The sequence below is a fragment of the Aricia agestis genome, chromosome 11, assembly GCF_905147365.1.
Source record: "Aricia agestis chromosome 11, ilAriAges1.1, whole genome shotgun sequence".
NCBI classification, from domain to species: domain Eukaryota; kingdom Metazoa; phylum Arthropoda; class Insecta; order Lepidoptera; family Lycaenidae; genus Aricia; species Aricia agestis.
In genome coordinates, this window is record NC_056416.1 from 8452330 (window position 1) to 8469780 (window position 17451).

General features: G+C 34.6%; 1 protein-coding gene across 4 annotated transcripts in view; it reads left to right on the forward strand.

Annotated features, from left to right (window-relative positions):
* Positions 1–17451, forward strand: part of LOC121731667 (TOX high mobility group box family member 3-like) — a 53355-nt gene that overhangs the window by 23744 nt on the left and 12160 nt on the right. For 3 of the 4 annotated variants that reach the window (XM_042121226.1, XM_042121230.1, XM_042121227.1), the window contains 7 exons: positions 6022–6131; positions 6474–6684; positions 7064–7141; positions 7264–7397; positions 7473–7608; positions 7819–7899; positions 16579–16845. In XM_042121226.1, coding sequence (XP_041977160.1) covers positions 6022–6131; positions 6474–6684; positions 7064–7141; positions 7264–7397; positions 7473–7608; positions 7819–7899; positions 16579–16845 — 1017 coding nt within the window. The remainder of the gene's footprint in view (positions 1–6021; positions 6132–6473; positions 6685–7063; positions 7142–7263; positions 7398–7472; positions 7609–7818; positions 7900–16578; positions 16846–17451) is intronic. The other variant, XM_042121228.1, reaches the window with a different exon arrangement.

Below are 17451 nucleotides of genomic sequence, written 5' to 3' on the forward strand. Positions count from 1 at the left end.
TAATTAACAAAAAATTAAAACCGACTTCCTAGGTAAAAACAATGATAACATCCTTATAATATGAACTAATTTTTCCTATCTAATAGTGCCTTTTTCCGAATTCGGCTAAACCTCAACTATTTCTGTACTCAATCTTCATCATTTTGAAGTCGGTACCAGATAGCTGAATCCACGCTGAATCTTTATTTCTCTGACAGAATATTTGAAACTTTTGGAACTGGCACCGACTTCAAAATTATGAAGATTGAGCACAGAAATAGTTGAGGTTTAGCCGAATTCGGAAAAAGGCACTATTAGATAGGAAAAATTATTTAATACTTTTTAGTTCATATTATAAGGATGTTATTATTGTTTTTTTCGTCGGTTTTAATTTTTTGTTAAAAATAATAATTTCACTCTTTTTAGTTACCTACTAACCATCGCGTAAGAAAATACTTCAACCCCTTAATATTATCTTATTCTTGGTAAATGTTTACAAACCTACCCCAATTTATTTGACAAACTACTACAAAAGAAAGTCGACGGAGCCCCGCTACGCGGGGCTCCTATATCTGGGTGTTGTGGTCTAAGTTCCAACCTAACCTAACCTACTTTTGGACTTTCTAGATTGTGTTTGTTTTTGTTTTGGCGGGGGGCTGCGCCCCCGAGCCCCCCCTTCGGTATCCGTGGCTAAGTAGTTAAGTAAGACCCACTCATCACAGCCTTGAGATGCCTTAAAAATACTTCGTAAACATCAGAAAACAGATGATCTTATCTGAAGATTACGAAAATCTCAAATACGAATTTCTTCTAAACGAAGAGTTTACTGGCGGGGGAAACAGTAAGTAGGAGTTTTTCTCACCCAAAACAATCCTCCTTAACCCATGTCACCAACATGTTCCTCTTAGCCAAATTTTTTCACCATACTAACAAGGGTCACATTTCGGCCTGTCATTCGACAGGGGTTGATTTTTGAGAAAAGTTTATCTGAGCTTTTTTGCTTCCCTTGGCGCCCCCTATCGATTGGTATAATAAAAAGGGGTGGTCATAGGGGGTTGTATTTTTGTCGTCAAAGTATTTTCGCCATACTAACGAGGTTCGTATATCGGCCTGTATCTGGCCGGGGGTTGATTTTTGAGAAAAGTTTATTTGACCTTTCTTACTCCCCTTGGCGCCTCCTATCGATTGGTGTATTCAAAAGGGGTGGTTATAAGAGGTTGGATTTTTTCGTCCAAATTTTTTTAAGTATTTTCTCCGTGCTAACGAGGGTCACATTTCGGCCTGTCTTTCGACAGGGGTTGATTTTTGAGAAAAGTTTATCTGAGCTTTTTTGCTCCCCTTAGCGCCCCCTATCGATTGGTATATTCAAAAAGGGTGGTTATAAGAGGTTAAAATTTTGACGAAGTATTTTTTCCATAGTGCCCCGTTTCCTCAGTCCAACCCAAATGTGTGCCTTATAGTAGGGGAGGTAGTGCTATCGTTTGCTAAGTCATTTCATACCAACCAAATTTTTGTCCAGCGGTAGCTTAACATTTATCAATCAATATAATCAGCGTCAGTCGCCGCACCCGTGATGGGATGTTTACTGAGAGTATTTCAAAGTTGTAAAAAAAATATTTGCGAAAAGTGATTTTATACCGAATGAAAATTTTATGGATGATTATTGAGGTCATGCTTAACCAAAAATGCACCGTCAGCCGTATCGCAGACTCAACGTCAGTCGCGTTACTGAACTATGTTAAAAAATTTTAAATATAAAGTCCTTTCATACCGTACAAAATTTATACAGGTGACTGCAATGAGTTTCTAAAATACTTAGTAACATAGAATATCATTGGGTGAATGTTGATACCTTTTTAATAATAAAGACCACCGTCAGTCGTTAATATGCGGGTGGAAAGCCCGTCAGCCAGCGATATAAGCTATAACCAATATAGCCCTACTTTGCGCTCAATGTATCCTAGGGCGTCGCGTAGACCACATTTCCAGCTGCAAATATTCAGCTGACGGCGATTTTCGTTTGAATTAACCATAAAATTGTCTCACATAGCAATTTTAAGTAATTAATTCGATAGTCAATATTTGTGAAGAATTATATACATTTTACTTTAAAAGCGCCATCTGTTGTTATATACTAAAACTAAAATAGCACCTACCGAACCTAAACGTGTATAATCTTGATATGAACCTTTATTGGGTGCGAACTGATATCTTTTTAATGTCAATTCAATACGATTCCCAACAACAACTTTGAGATACTCTCAATTTTTATTCCACCCATACTGGAGTAGCTGACGATCAAAACTCTTATGTATTAATAGAATAGTATTATTGTTAAGATTTTTGCTCGGTATGAAATGACTTTTTAAAATGAGCGCGACCTCCCCTACTATTACGCTCTGGAGTAAATGTTGAATTTGTTACATAAGTTCAATTTTGTGGTACTTGAAATATTATGTATTTTGAAACAACATTATGAAACAACATTAAGTATATTTTTTTTATATTAAAATCGCTTTGAAATATACCAAATAAATAAGGACATAACGTGATGACTGATGATATTTTATGGTGTTGTGTGTATATTGTATCCATATACAACCATGTGAGTTGTGACATTGGTGACCCTGACATGGTAGTGATGATGATGATGATGATGAATGTAATTTGCATAGTAGCATATGCTTTCAGTTCTTAAAACAACGCCTAAACCCCCAAACTTGTATCTATAAGGAATCCGGAGTTCTCTTAGTATCTTTGGAACCATAGTATACCTTAGTGCAAAATCTTGCGTTTTGGTAGCATATGCTTAGGATGCTTCTCATAAAACCAAAATCACCGTATGTTTCCATATAAATTTTGAGGAGTTCCCTCGATTACTTATGGATCCCATCATCAAATCACCACTTTTGTGAAAATGGGACCAAATTGGAGTGAAACCTAATATAACAAAATAAAAATTTTGAAAATCGGTTCACACACGGCGGAGTAGTGGTTGAACATACAAAAATAAAAAATAAAAAAAATATCCACAGCCGAATATAATTATAACCTCCTCGTTTTTTGGAAGTCGGTTAAAAAGTATCCAGTGTTCTTTCCCGAGAAAGTTCAGAGTTGGACGAAAAGTAATTAGATTAGCGATTACGGAATTACAATTAATACTTTGTAGTTGTTGTTAATCAGATTACAAATTAATCAGGTTGATTAAGTACAATTTGTGCACTATATAACTTGATTAGAATGTATTTAGACTAAAATGGTGGCCGGTTTCAATAAAACCAGGCCAGTTCCACAAGAGTAATTTTATAGTGCCCAAGTGTGTGCGCAATACACAAAAGCACTCTGGTTTCTTAGCTCGCCAGCGCGCTGGCGAGCTAAGAATCCATCTAAGGATATAGGTCCTTAATCTATGACTGTATCATTATAGATAATATAAACAGAGATCTGTATTTTTTACCGACTTCCAAAAAACGAGGAGGTTATATATTCGGCTGTGGATATATTTTGTTTTGTTTCAAAGAGAATAGCCGTGTTCGGTGTTCGTTTCATTTTTTCGCAGTTTGGCAGCTGACTGTCAACTTCTTAATGGAGTGTCATGTTCTAACAATTTCTGTCAGATTTTAGAACATGACACTCACACTGTCACTAATATTTAACTTTGCGCATGCGCAATGTACATTGAAAAACGAAACGAACACGACTAATTGGAGAGTTCGACAAGGCTGTTTAAGAACGTGGCGAGAAAAGGAACTAACGCTTCTATCATACAAAAAAGAGTTTTGCCGGGAATGTGAAATGGTGATCTTGTGTTTTTATATTATTTTCCTAAAATTGTGTTATCTGGGTTTTTAATGTGTATATTGGTAGGATATTAACCATTATATATTCGTTATCGTGCACAAGTGTGGGAAAATGATGTAATAACCAAAAACGTGCTCTTTTGTGTTCCCTCCAAAATTCCATCGAAAGTTTCAGTAAAGCGTCTATCACTTTAGTCTTTACTGAATTCGACCGACTTGACTTCTTGACTGTATTGACTTTATACTTAGACTTTGACTAGACTTTAGACCTGACTGACCTGACGATATATAAAAAATTGTAGGTATTAAATAATTTTGTTTTCCCGCCATAATATTATACTCGACACTGGCCATGGTTATAGCCGAAGTGCCATTATAAGAAAAAAAAATCATACAAAAACGTCATTTTTGACAGGTTTTTGGGAGAATGTGAAAGAGTGATGTTGTGTTTTTATATTATTTTCCTAAAATTGTGTTATCTGGGTTTTTAATGTGTAATATTGGTAGGATATTAACCATTAAATATTCGTTATCGTGCACAAGTGTGGGAAAGTGATGTAGTAACCAGAAACGTGCTCTTTTGACTTTTGTGTTCCCTCCAAAACTCCATCAAAAGTTTCAGTAAAGCGTCCTACCACTTTACTGAATCGACCGACTTGACTTCTTGACTGTATTGACTTTATACTTAGACTTTGACTAGACTTTGGACCTGACTGACCTGACGATAATATAATATATAAATATATAATATATATAAAAAATTGTATTAAAGAATATTGTTTACCCGCCATAATATTATACTCGACACTGGCCATGGGTATAGCCGAAGTGCCATTATATGAAAAAAAAAAAAAAAAACAATAGACAACTCTGCCAATAAGGCCTAGTGCGCACCACGACTTTATGCAGCGCGATTATTTTATCGCAGAAATACAACGTATGAGTTAGTATGACATATTGACAGTGCGCGCACATGCGAGTAAATAATCGCAGCGATTTTAAAATTGTGATTTGTCACATTTTGCTGCGACTGCTCGCGACGCGATTGTCGCGAAAATAAAATGCAGAATATGAAATTGTGTGGTACCGCGCGCACTGCGATAATAAAATCGCACACTCGGGCCGGCCGGCACTTCATTTGTGTTTCATCTGTCCAACAATAAACATCGTAGTGGTTTATATTATACTCTATAATATAAACCACTGCGATACATCCAAAGTTCATGGTATTTCATTATAAAAGAAACCTTTGATAATTCTATCCGCTGTAATGCTTAGTACTCAGATACGGTTTTGCTCGATCGAGCCAATAACGTCGAGCAAAACCTGCGGCTCGGGCTTTCGTCCACACATTCAGCATTGCTCGATAGTTTTACTCTAAGGCGCTTTACAGACGACGGGGCGGGGCGGGCCGGTCAATTTGGCCGCGTACGCCCGTCGATGTCTGCGGCTGCCCGCGCCGCGTATATAAAGCACACCCCATCTGCGTTACTACATGTAAACTGGTTTGTGTGATCCACGGCGGGCAGCCGCAGACATGCACCGCCAGTGCCCGCCGGGCACCAGCGGCGCGGTCTTTTTGCCCGCCGTGTGCGTTGGTAATATAGGATTCCATTTGTGCTATTGTTCGCGGTGAAATTGATCGGCCCGCCCCGTCCCGTCGTCTGCAAAACGCCTAAATCGATATATTTAATTCCATCAAACCGGCTCGATGCGAGCATTCGAGCTGTGAGTTTTGCGGTCCACACAGTTAAACTATTACTGCAAAACCGTATGTGAGTAATTAGCATAAAAGGATGAGTCCAGTATTGACGAATTTTCTTTTTTTTTTTTCTTCTGATCCTCCGAAGTAGTAAATAAAGACAAGCAACTTGTACGAAATCCTTGGTGAAAGTGAGCAAAGATCACTATTTATTTATCGCAGTGCGCGCACCATACTCTCTGCGATTTTTCACAGCGCGATTTTGAAATCGTGTCGCAAAAATTAAAATCGTGGTGCGCGCTAGGCCTACCGGCTACCAGCAGCGCCATAGATAAAGTATAGTACCATTTTATATTGTACGGTACCTACCGTCGGTAGGTACCTCAATGAGCAGCGCACATTGACTGACAAATGACAATTGACATTGACACATTCAATTAAAGCCTTGTCGAACTGTACGTTTTATTTTGTTTGTTAGTTTTTAAAATTGTTAAATGATTGGTAAATGGTATCTAATATGGTAAACATTTTGAAAATTAGGTTGGCATGATGAATCCTGCACAAGATGGATTAGCTCCTCCTGGCGGTGCCCCGTCCTATCAACAACCGCTATATTTACAGGAACCTCATACGCCGGTAACTTCACACAGGTTCGTAATGTGATTACCGTACTGATTACTATCTACATACAGGTTTTCGGTACAAAATATTTTAACCATAATATTTAGACTCAGGCCTCGTCATTATTTAAATAAGTTATACCTACTTACATTTTGCGACCTGCCTTATCTCATTCTATTATGACCCTACATTGATAACAGCATGAACTATATTATATTTCAATAGTAAGGCTAGGTTAAAGGTGACTACATAACCTTTTGATATGTCATAGTAATTATAATCACCCTATTTCAATTTCTAAAAAGGATTAAATACATTATTGCACTTCATTCATTTAAAAAAAATACCTTATTTTCTCCTCTGCTGTACAGTGCTGGTGCACCTGCAGGAAACTACATCATTCAACAACAGCCAGGTGGTCAGCAACAGCTACTGATGATGCAGCCAAGTCAAGTTATAAATGGGCCTCCGACTCCCAGTACACCCACTCAGCCTACTCCTGTGTACGGATCACCCCAGAGAGCCTCTCCCCCCGGAACAACAAGTGATGACTCGGATGACAGTGTACCTTCACACTCACAGGTGATTCTATGTTTTTTTCATTAAAATTTTGCTTGTATGTGGTTCATTCTGCTGATATAAGGAATGTAACAAGCTACATAATATTGTCAATGTCTCTAGCTATTAAAATTAACTTAATTTTATATATCTATAGGAAATAAATTGAAAGTCTACTGCAATACATAGTTCAGTTGATTTTGTTGGTACAAATTAATTATATTTATTAAATTTACATTTAGCATTTATTAAAGGTTTATAATAAATGAATAATGAATAAGCATGTTTCTTTTGCAATACCAGAGGCCTGAATAGTTCATTGGCATATACAATTCCAATATTATTTATGCAGTAGTCCATTGTTATAGTTCTAAATTCTAATAAATTCATTGTTTGTTGGTAGTTGCCTGGTGATGCGGAAAGCCTTCTGCCTATCCATTATTGCTCAGCGAGCCGGCAGCAACAAACCACGCTTCATCAGGTATAGGCAAATTTTGTCACTATACAGCCTTTAAACAGAATTCATATTAGTTTTGATTTGTATAGCCAATGAACTATTTAAATATTTTTACATGTGATTGATGTAATATTATTTTGATGCAGATGGGTGTTTCCAATATGGGTGTGAAGAGATCCTCCCCTGAACCAATGGAAAATGGAATGAATAGAGGACAAATGCAGAAAAAGCCCAAAATTCAAAAGAAAAAGAAAAAACGAGACCCAAATGAACCACAAAAGTAAGTTTAATATAAATTATATTATGCATAAAAATGAAAATGTTCATCATATTCATGTTATATATTCCATTCTAGGCCAGTATCCGCATATGCTCTATTTTTTCGAGATACACAAGCAGCTATTAAAGGACAAAACCCGAATGCAAGCTTTGGAGAGGTTTCTAAAATTGTAGCATCAATGTGGGATGGCTTGGATTCGGAACACAAAAGTGTAAGTATGAAATTATTTACTAACAATGTAAATTAAATGTAACTTTTACTATCGCCGTCTGCACCACCTTAAATTATGAATGTCATAATAATCAGAAAAAAAAATTAAACTTAAAAACATTGTTATGTAAGTTACAAGTGTGCAAATTAAAAAATTAAAATAATAGTAAACATTAAGTAGGTTTTTTTAACATAATATTTTTCCTTGCAGGTATATAAACAGAAAACTGAAGTTGCCAAAAAGGAATATTTAAAAGCATTAGCTGCTTATCGAGCAAGTTTGGTGTCAAAGGTAATTTTTTTCACACTACAGTGACTTTTCTTATCTCTCTCGGCCTACGAATAATAAAAACTAAGGAAACGTTACTCCCATACTATTACTATCCTTTCGAACTGTCATGTAACGTCAGCCTGATACCGCTCAAGGCCACCTAAATATTGCAAATGTATTGAAATGTGTACTTTAGGTAACACATTTTTGACAAGTATTGTAGAACATGTTTTTTGACGGAGTTACTTTTCCTTAGTTTTTATTATTTGTAGCTCTCGGCATACAACATATTTCTAGTTTTTTTTTTTTTAACTAGGTATGTGGTTTTATTATTGAAATATGATTAAATGTTGCAACTGAAATATAATAAAAGTTTAACTATATTAAAATATGACGATTCTTTTGTTTACGACTTCAAGAAAAGGATCGTAATATCTAAGTTCTGTTCAACGTAAGTATGTATAAAAAAAATATTATATATATGTTACTAGCTGTTGCCTGCGACTTAGTGCGCGTGGACTTTAGTTTATAGTTGTTCCCGTACATCGATTGAGTCGTTTACGCGCAAATCAGAAAAGTATATTAGTCTTAGCGCAATAAAATATAGTCTATAGCCTTCCTTGATAAATAGGCTCTCTAACACTGAAAGAATTTTTCAAATCAGACCAGTAGTTCCTGAGATTAGCGCGTTCAAATAATTTTTCCCGTTTTTTCCACACTTTCCTCTATTTCTTCGCATCTATTAGTCTTAGCGCAATAAAATATAGTCTATAACCTTCCTTGATAAATAGGCTATCTAACACTGAAAGAATTTTTCAAATCGGACCAATAGTTCCTGAGATTAGCGCGTTCAAATAAGTCTCAAGCACTGACCTCCATTATACAACTTGTATAATGGAGGTCAGTGGTCTCAAGCATTGAGATACTATTACTAGGAGAGAGCCTTATATCCAATGATATTTTACTTATAGAGATATGTTACATCCATACTATTTTCCGGCTTAAGCCCATCACTATAGACCGCCATGTTTAGTTCTTGGCAATATAGCGCCGGCCACACTTTTTTGAAGTCATGTCGCTTCCATCTGTTTCCTTATTCATTGCTTAGAGTTAAGTTAAGGTTGGCAACCCTGATTGAGTGTCACTGTCAAAGAAGTTGAACTGTCAAACATGGAGCATCCTGCATGATCCTGCACATCCTGCATGATCCTGCACATCCTGCGTCTGCAAAGCATCTGTCTCAAGCACTGACCTCCATTATACAACTTGTATAATGGAGGTCAGTGGTCTCAAGCATTGAGATACTATTACTAGGAGAGAGCCTTATATCCAATGATATTTTACTTATACAGATATGTTACATCCATACTATTTTTCGGCCTAAATCTCTTCCGAACAATTTTCAAATTCAAAATTGCAAACATTGACAAATTTGATAGATAAGTGAAACAAAAGATACGAAAAACCATTTACATAAAAGAGACAGTTCTATTTTTAAACATCGAATCGTATCGCTGTCTCTTTCTTCGCCTGAGCGAAATTTTGATCGAATTTTCGTCATAACGAAAATTCGATTTTTTCCAGATTGTTCGAAAAAATAATTGAAAATGTTAATAATGGAGGTATTTATTGCAATCAAGACATGTGGTAAGAGATTCCATGTGTTTTGTTTACTTTCGAGTCATAATTGGTACATTTTCGATACACGCACTACGTCATTTTCAATTTATTTAGGTAAGACAAGACGCGGCACGTTCGTGACTGCCCTCGATGCAGACTAAACAACAGACGGCCCGATTGGGCCGTATTTGAATCTTCACAACGCGCGCGGTAGTAACATAATATCTGCTTTGAGTTTTTCATCATTGCTTATATCGGTGTATAAGCGTCAAAAGCGTGTAATGTTATGTCCTACTTACCAGGACATAACAAAGGAGTCGGTCTGCATATTTCATGTAATAAAAGTGTTATAAAGATTTTAGTGAACATTTTGTGATTTTGATTTTCATGACAAAAGATTTTAGTGAGTTTTGTGGTACCGCTAAATAATAAACCATAAAATGGTCAAGGAATGCTTCAAAATTCAAATACGTGGATTTAACATTAAACTAGCTGTTTGACCGAGCTTTGCTCGGTATTCGATAAAACATTAATAAAATAACATTTTCTAAAAATGATTCTTAGCTAGGTCGATTTATCACCCCCGAAACCCCCTATATACTAAACTAGCTGTCCCGGCAAACGTTTCTTTGCCATATAAAGTACTAGCTGTTGCCCGCGACTTCGTCCGCGTTAGCTTTAGTTATTATACTTATATAGATGTTCCGCGCGGCTTCGCTTGCGTAATTTAGAAATTTCACGTAACCGTACATATTGCAGCAAAAAATAGCCTATGTCCCTTCACGTGTGTATATATATATATATATATATATATATATATATATATATATATATATATATATATATATATATATATATATATATATTATTATTAAATAAGAATTGCTCGTTTAAAGATATAACATACGTAAGTTTTGAACAATGTTTTTTGGGCTTTTCAATCGGTATTTTTGTAAGCTAAAAAGATAATTTATAAGTTTAATAATCCCTTATTCGTGCTATATAAGGCATTAGTGCTAATAATGTCACATCAATTGATAATTTGGCTACAAAAATTGCATAGCCATTTACGTGTGTTCTCATTCTCAAGAATTCTCATCACTTGAACTATAGTTATCGATATCATGAACTAAATGACTTTCTTTTCTGTGTTATAATATGCTTCGAAATGATCGACAAATAGAAATATTCAAGAAAATAAACGCACACTACTTGTGGCTGATTCTCCAAACCGCAAAATTTAGTTGTCCAGACGTATAAAGTATAAACTACCCGCAGAGTTACATATGTAGACCTTTGTATTTTTTATAGTAATATAAGGTGTGATCTAACTGGGCCACTTAGGTACTGTAGAAAAACTTAATTGTAAATATAATTAAAACTAATTTAAAGGTCGAAAAATTGATTCCCTGGACGTGGTCTGTCCCCAGAATTCACTATAAATTCCCAAAAAAACCCCACAAATACAATGAAATTCTAATTTCAAAGTAAATAAATCGTAAGAGTATAAACAAAATATTTATAAAACAATTGTATATAAACGTATATATCGTTATATAAATAGAAAAAGTCATTTTAAGATTTGTCCTGGCTCACATAGTGATTCCCTATACGCTTCACTTGGAGGCTCGTAACTCCCTAGTTATAAGAAGCACGTGGTTGCGGGTGCGCAGGGCGGGAGGTTCGGTAGCCCTCTAAACATCATGGAAGGAGGTCACACAATTCGTTGCTCCGTTTCCGAGTTACAAAGGAAAATATCTGATTCCCTCAACCTAGGTTCCTTACACAATTGATTCCCTATTCGCTAATTACAATGTCATTTCCAAAGTTAAGTTTGCTTAGACACGATGTAAACGACGATAATGAGTATGGTTTTTAGTTAGACTGTTTATTGTTTAACCTACATGCACAGTTTTTGTACACCTCAGGAAAAACTAACTTTTTATTGATTCCCTCTACATACATTTTGTTGATTCCCTGGGTATTTTAAGTAGGGAATCAAAATATTTTACATTTATTTATCTAATTGGTACATATCTGTTTATTTTTATTAAAATAAATTACATTATCTTCATATGATGATACAAATAAATGACACCAATAAGTAAAATATATAAAAAAATTTCTTAAAGTCAAAATATTTCAAATAAATTCATTTTCCATTAATTGTACTTGGTTTTAACGAACAAGTTTAGTTTGTAGACAATTTTATACATGTTTATATTTAAATTGAACACGTTTATTTAGCTGAAAAAGCTTTTTTCTATTAGCTTTGTTGATTCCCTAGGTTAGAAAAATTTAAATCAAAATATCTTCTAAAATTGTGAAGTGAAAAAGGGCCCAAATAGATAATTATTTTTATAATTCACTTAAGAATAATATGCGATTATTGATTTTAAAAAATATGCAGAAATAAAAATGTACCAGGGAATCAATTAAATAATCCGAATCCAGAGAAATGCCCTTGTATGAAAATAAGCACAAAATGGCCATGCGACGACAAGCCCGTCAAAAAAGTCACGACATTAATAGAGTCGTCACTTGTTTCCGGTGTGGCCTCTTATGGCCACACTGTATCCAGTCACTATAAAAGATTTTGATACTTTTTATTAAGTACAGTGTAAAAAACACGTAAATATTATTATGATTTATATATATATATATATTATCATAGCTGGGCACCGTTAATCAAATAGTTAACTTCGTTAATCGTTAATCCGTTAAAAAAAATGTTAGCTTCGTTAAACGTTAAAGCGTTACATTTCGGACGAATTAACGCAAGTTAACGTTAATCCGTTAATATGTGTAATATGGCCTTGTTGTAACTTATAATATCATTGCGTTAGTGTTCATACAAAACCTGTTGGTTTAAGGTTTTGGAAGTTAGTAAAACAAAATACTTCTATAATGATTATTCTACCAACTAAATTATACTGCACTCTTCTTTATCAACATGCAAATGTTTTATAATAACAATAAACAAAGCACTCTCTCTATAAGCACCGGCGCTGAGTAATAAAATGTTAAAACGAAACAAATCTCTTCTCACTCGCATGCGCCTGAAAATGTATCTAGTATTGTTTTTGTTTCGCTGCTGCCGTGCCGCGGCGCCGCGCTGCCCGCCCGCCCGGCACTTGTCGTTTCATACTAAATGTCTGAACCTGTTTTCGCGCCGCGCCGCGGTGCCGTGCGGTGAATAGTAGGCATTGGATTAACGATTAACGGACTTCTGCATATTAACGGCAGTTAACGAGTCCGTTAATATTTTTAAAAGTTAACTTAAAAGTTAATCCGTTAATCAAAATGTTAACTTCATTAATTAACGATTAACGGATTAACGAGTTAATGCCCAGCTATGTATATTATGTAGTTAAGAAAATTTTAAATAATTATGATGTAGTTATAGTGTGTTTAATTTACGACATTACAAGAAACAATCTAATCTATGTAAAGTATTATAATCTTTGTATATGTCATAGTCTGTCTCTGTCAAGAAAGTGAAGTCCAGGGAAGGTTTATAAGTGACACGAGGTTCACCGGGACATCCAGTCACTAGTGAGACATATTATTATGAATTTATAGCACCTGTTACTTAAGTACCCTCTCCCTGAGAGCTGCAGAGCTACTTTGATGACTGCCAGTGAAAGCTGAGAGAAGCTCACTCCTTTTTTATTAAGGAACTCCTTTTTTAAGAAAATACAAAAAAACTCGGTTTTGTTATTTTAATAAAATATGACCATCCAAATATTCTACAATGCAGCCGGAAACAGAATCATCGCCACTTTCTAGGTCCATGTAGTTACAGCAGTGGTGTCACAGTAAAGAGGCACTTTCATCTTCAATAAGCAGTTCTTCAATATCCTAATAAAGGGTTAATTCCCACTTCTTGTATTTATATTCAGTGTTTTTTTCAAAATTATAGCATAAATTCTCCCAGTAATTTCAGTTATTTCGTTAAACGCTTTTTCTGCTACCTGTAAACATAAAACATAATAATTGTAATATTATATTACGGTTCATCAAAGTGTTAAAGGAGTTAAGCACATATACTGTGACGCGAGAATTTAATATACATCTAAGATATATAATTACGCAAAGCACCTAAGTCAAAGTATCAATCATTGTTAGGCGCGTTATATGATAGATTTCTTTGACAGTTCATTGTTTACGTAAACATAGGGTTTATGTAAAATTATTGCTTTATTAAACTACATAATACTTACTCAGGCTACTTAAAATTGCAATAAACAATAAAATTAAGTAACAAAATTTATAAAACAAACGCTTAATTACCTGTTACTATGGTGATTGGGGCGATTAGAATCGGAAATATGGACGCGAGAATTTCAGTAATATTTTCGCATTTTACTATTTTTCTTCAATGAAAATCTTCAAATTTTCAGCACTTATGACACGTCTTTTACTTTAATTATTCATATTAATCTCAGTAACATGTAGTTTTCACATTGTAAAACTAAATTTAAGCAAATTGAAAATCTTTGTTTTGTAAATTTTATGTCATAGAGTATTGATACAACAAAGGGACAAATGTCAAAAGAGTGTTGCTATTGCTTAAAAAAAAGTTTCGCCTCCTAGACATTCTTGACGCACTATACATCTATACTATAATACTTTATCTATGGTCTCAAGTCTCAACCACTTTGACATTGGCAACCATAGATTAGTTGGCAACTCACTACGGGGCCATTTTTAAAAAAGAAGAAGAAGAAAGCATCTGTCATTTTTCGTTCGAGCTTTTCTGGAGCTTTTTAATGTGCTTTTGTTTGCTACATTAATTTTGAGCGCAAAAGAACTTATTAATATAAGATAAAATTTTGATTGATATCGTGTTTAATACGTTCGCAATGTTTTCTGAAGATAATTTTTTCGATGAATTTATCGAGGTAAGCGCCGCAAAGCTTCAAGTGTAGATTCGATTTCATTTTTCTTTTCTTGTTTAATAACTTCAGTTCCCAATTCCCATATGCTTGTCATAAATCCATTAATAAAGTAGACTTGAAGTTAATAATTGAAGGTAGGAAAATTGTAAGACAATAATAGTATTTACAATGTAAGTATGTAGCAGAGGTTAAATAAAATATTTTGATTGATAATAATGATATTATATAGATGATATAAATAATGATATTTGGTTTAATATAAAAATAAGTCGGGTTTTCCTTCCTGACGCTATAACTCCAGAACGCACGAAACAGGGAAAATCATTTTATGGCAAAACAATGTTTGCCGGGACAGCTAGTTTGGTTTAAAAAATTATCTTTGGCTGCTTCCACAACAATGTCTTAAAAATCACAAACTTTTTAGGGTTAAGATTTTTGCTTAAAACCATTTTGAAATTTGTACAGGGATGGCGAACCTTGTCTTATCAATGTGCCACTTTTCCGAAGAATTCTTTATGGATGGTTTACACATATTAAATTGCTAAGTAGTCAACTTAATTTTAAGTGACTAAATATTTAAGTGTATAAAGAGCTTACTGCTTAACTACTTAAATACATATGGAGTATTTAAGTAGTTAAGCAGTAAGCTCTTTAGTTAACTCAACTTAGTGCATGTCTAAATGTGTCAAGTGACATGCCCCGCCGACCAACTTAATAGAAAAATTTACAAAATTCAAATGATCTTTAGTACTTTACTAAATTTTAACTAGCTACTAAATTTTGTGTTTACATCTACAAATAATAAAAACTAAGGAAAAGTAACAAACCATGTTCTACAATACTTATCAAAAATGTATGCCTAAAGGCCACCTAAATACATATTTAGATGGCCTTGAGCGGTATCAGGCTGATGTTAAATGACAGTTCAAAGGGAACCAAATTTAAAACGGTAATAGTATAGGTGTAGGTTTACATGCAATAACTTAAAAGGATCATGGGCATTTTGGTATAAGTCTCAACAGAGATAAAATATATACCATTAGATAGCTCTTAGTGAGTAGGTAAGAAAGTAATATGGCGCCCAGTCCCTAGCAACTGTACTTTTGAAATAATGTACAGTCAACATACAAGGCCGGCGTTACCAACGTAGTTTTTGTCGTCTATGTGGTAAGATTTATTTACGCTTAGAAAGGTTACAAATGCCTTGTCTGACAGTACACCTTAGATTTATGCTCACAGTAGTAGTTTAACCCCTCCCTCATACTGCTCTCCCTTAGACGGTGGAGCAGGTAACGATGACAGAACAGAAAATAAACTCAAACTCAAAATTTTTTATTCAGAATAAATTTTTTCAAATATTCTCTGAACGTCGGGGCTACACAGATGCCTACCAAAATAGAAGATAAGTGTGTAGACATAAGACTATAAGTATATAATTGTATTAGGAACATAAATCCCTCAACTTAAAATCAGGGACAAGAGCATTTAAAAAAAAAAACATTCCCGTTTGATGTGTAAGGTACCTTAAAAAAAATATTTTAAAGATCTTATACACCATTTTGTCGGCATCATTAATATGTGCATTCGTGCCGAATTACAGCTTTGTAGGTCCTATAGTCTCTGACCAGTGACCAGTAGGCAGTAGCATGCTCAAAATTTTATTTCACGTGCTAAAAGTGGCATGTGACATAAAAGTTGTTTGCCATTGGTTCGCCGTGCCTGGTATAGAATAATTTTTTATAAGCTTACTGCCGCACTCAGAGTGGAACATTAATTACTTAAATGTAATTAATTTAAAATTTTTAAAAAGCCAAAAACATTACCTGTCAAACTCTTCATTAAATTGAAGGTTAGTCATAATTAAATGTGTCTGAATACGCCAGTCTATCTCATAAATAAAATAAGCCTTTAATCAAACACTTACATTTTGTTTCTCTTACATTTATATTCTTTATACATTAATTTTTCTTAACTAAATCTGATTGCCTTATGGCAAAGGCCTCCCCTAAACTCTCCCACAATCCTCCCACATTGCAGGTACAACATAGAGCAGGAAGGCTATGAATGAATGGATAATCTATCTCATATGAGTCATCAATTACAATTTATATTTTATACAATATACTAATAAGACAAAATTGTACCCGCAATGCAAATTTATGTCTTTTATTGTTTACAGAGTGGTGAACCAGAAAATCCTGTTATATACAATCACAACAATGCAAACACCAATTATGGAAATTATTATGCTGGTCAAGGCTATGGTAATGGGCACTCCCCGCAGGCATATGGACCAAATTCAGCACCCCAGGGATACTCGCCACAAAATTTCCCAGGACAAAATCAAAATACTTACACTGCTGGTCCTCAAACATATCCTACTAATCCTCAACAGTCTCCACAGAACTATCAAGGGAAAATGCCTCATCCAAGTGGAAGTTATCAAGTAAGTAACACGAAGAGACTGGGTGATGGGTCACCAAATTAAAAATAATGCCTAAAACTTTAGTGCATTATTTCTTGACATAGGATAAGACTTTTTTTGTGTACCTTAAAAAAGCGCAGTAAAAAAATTACATAAATATTAGAGATGTGCCGACTAGTCGGTAAAGCCGACTATCCGGCCACTTTTGTAGTCGGCGAATAGTCGGCAAAAATCACCGACTAATCGGCTATTTACTTTTTGTTATTATTGAAATTACATTAAAGAAAAACCTTGATTATTATTATTTATAATACTGTTCATCCTCTAGACTGTCGATTAAAATCTGCCGTCATATTAATAACCGCCCGGCGACACCGCGACAGACGCGGGTTGCGAGCCGTTAGGTTTAACTAAAACTTGATTTTCTACGATTCTAATAACATGTATGTATTGCTACAATTACTATTATAATAAGAATAAGCTATTTTTCACATTTTCTTTCAACATGTTTGTCAAAGCAACGATTTGAATCTAATATAAGAATTTTAATCTAGGGTACCTAGAATTTATCTAGATTTCCTTGCTTGAAATAAAATAAAAGAGGTTACATTACTTAAATTAACTTTT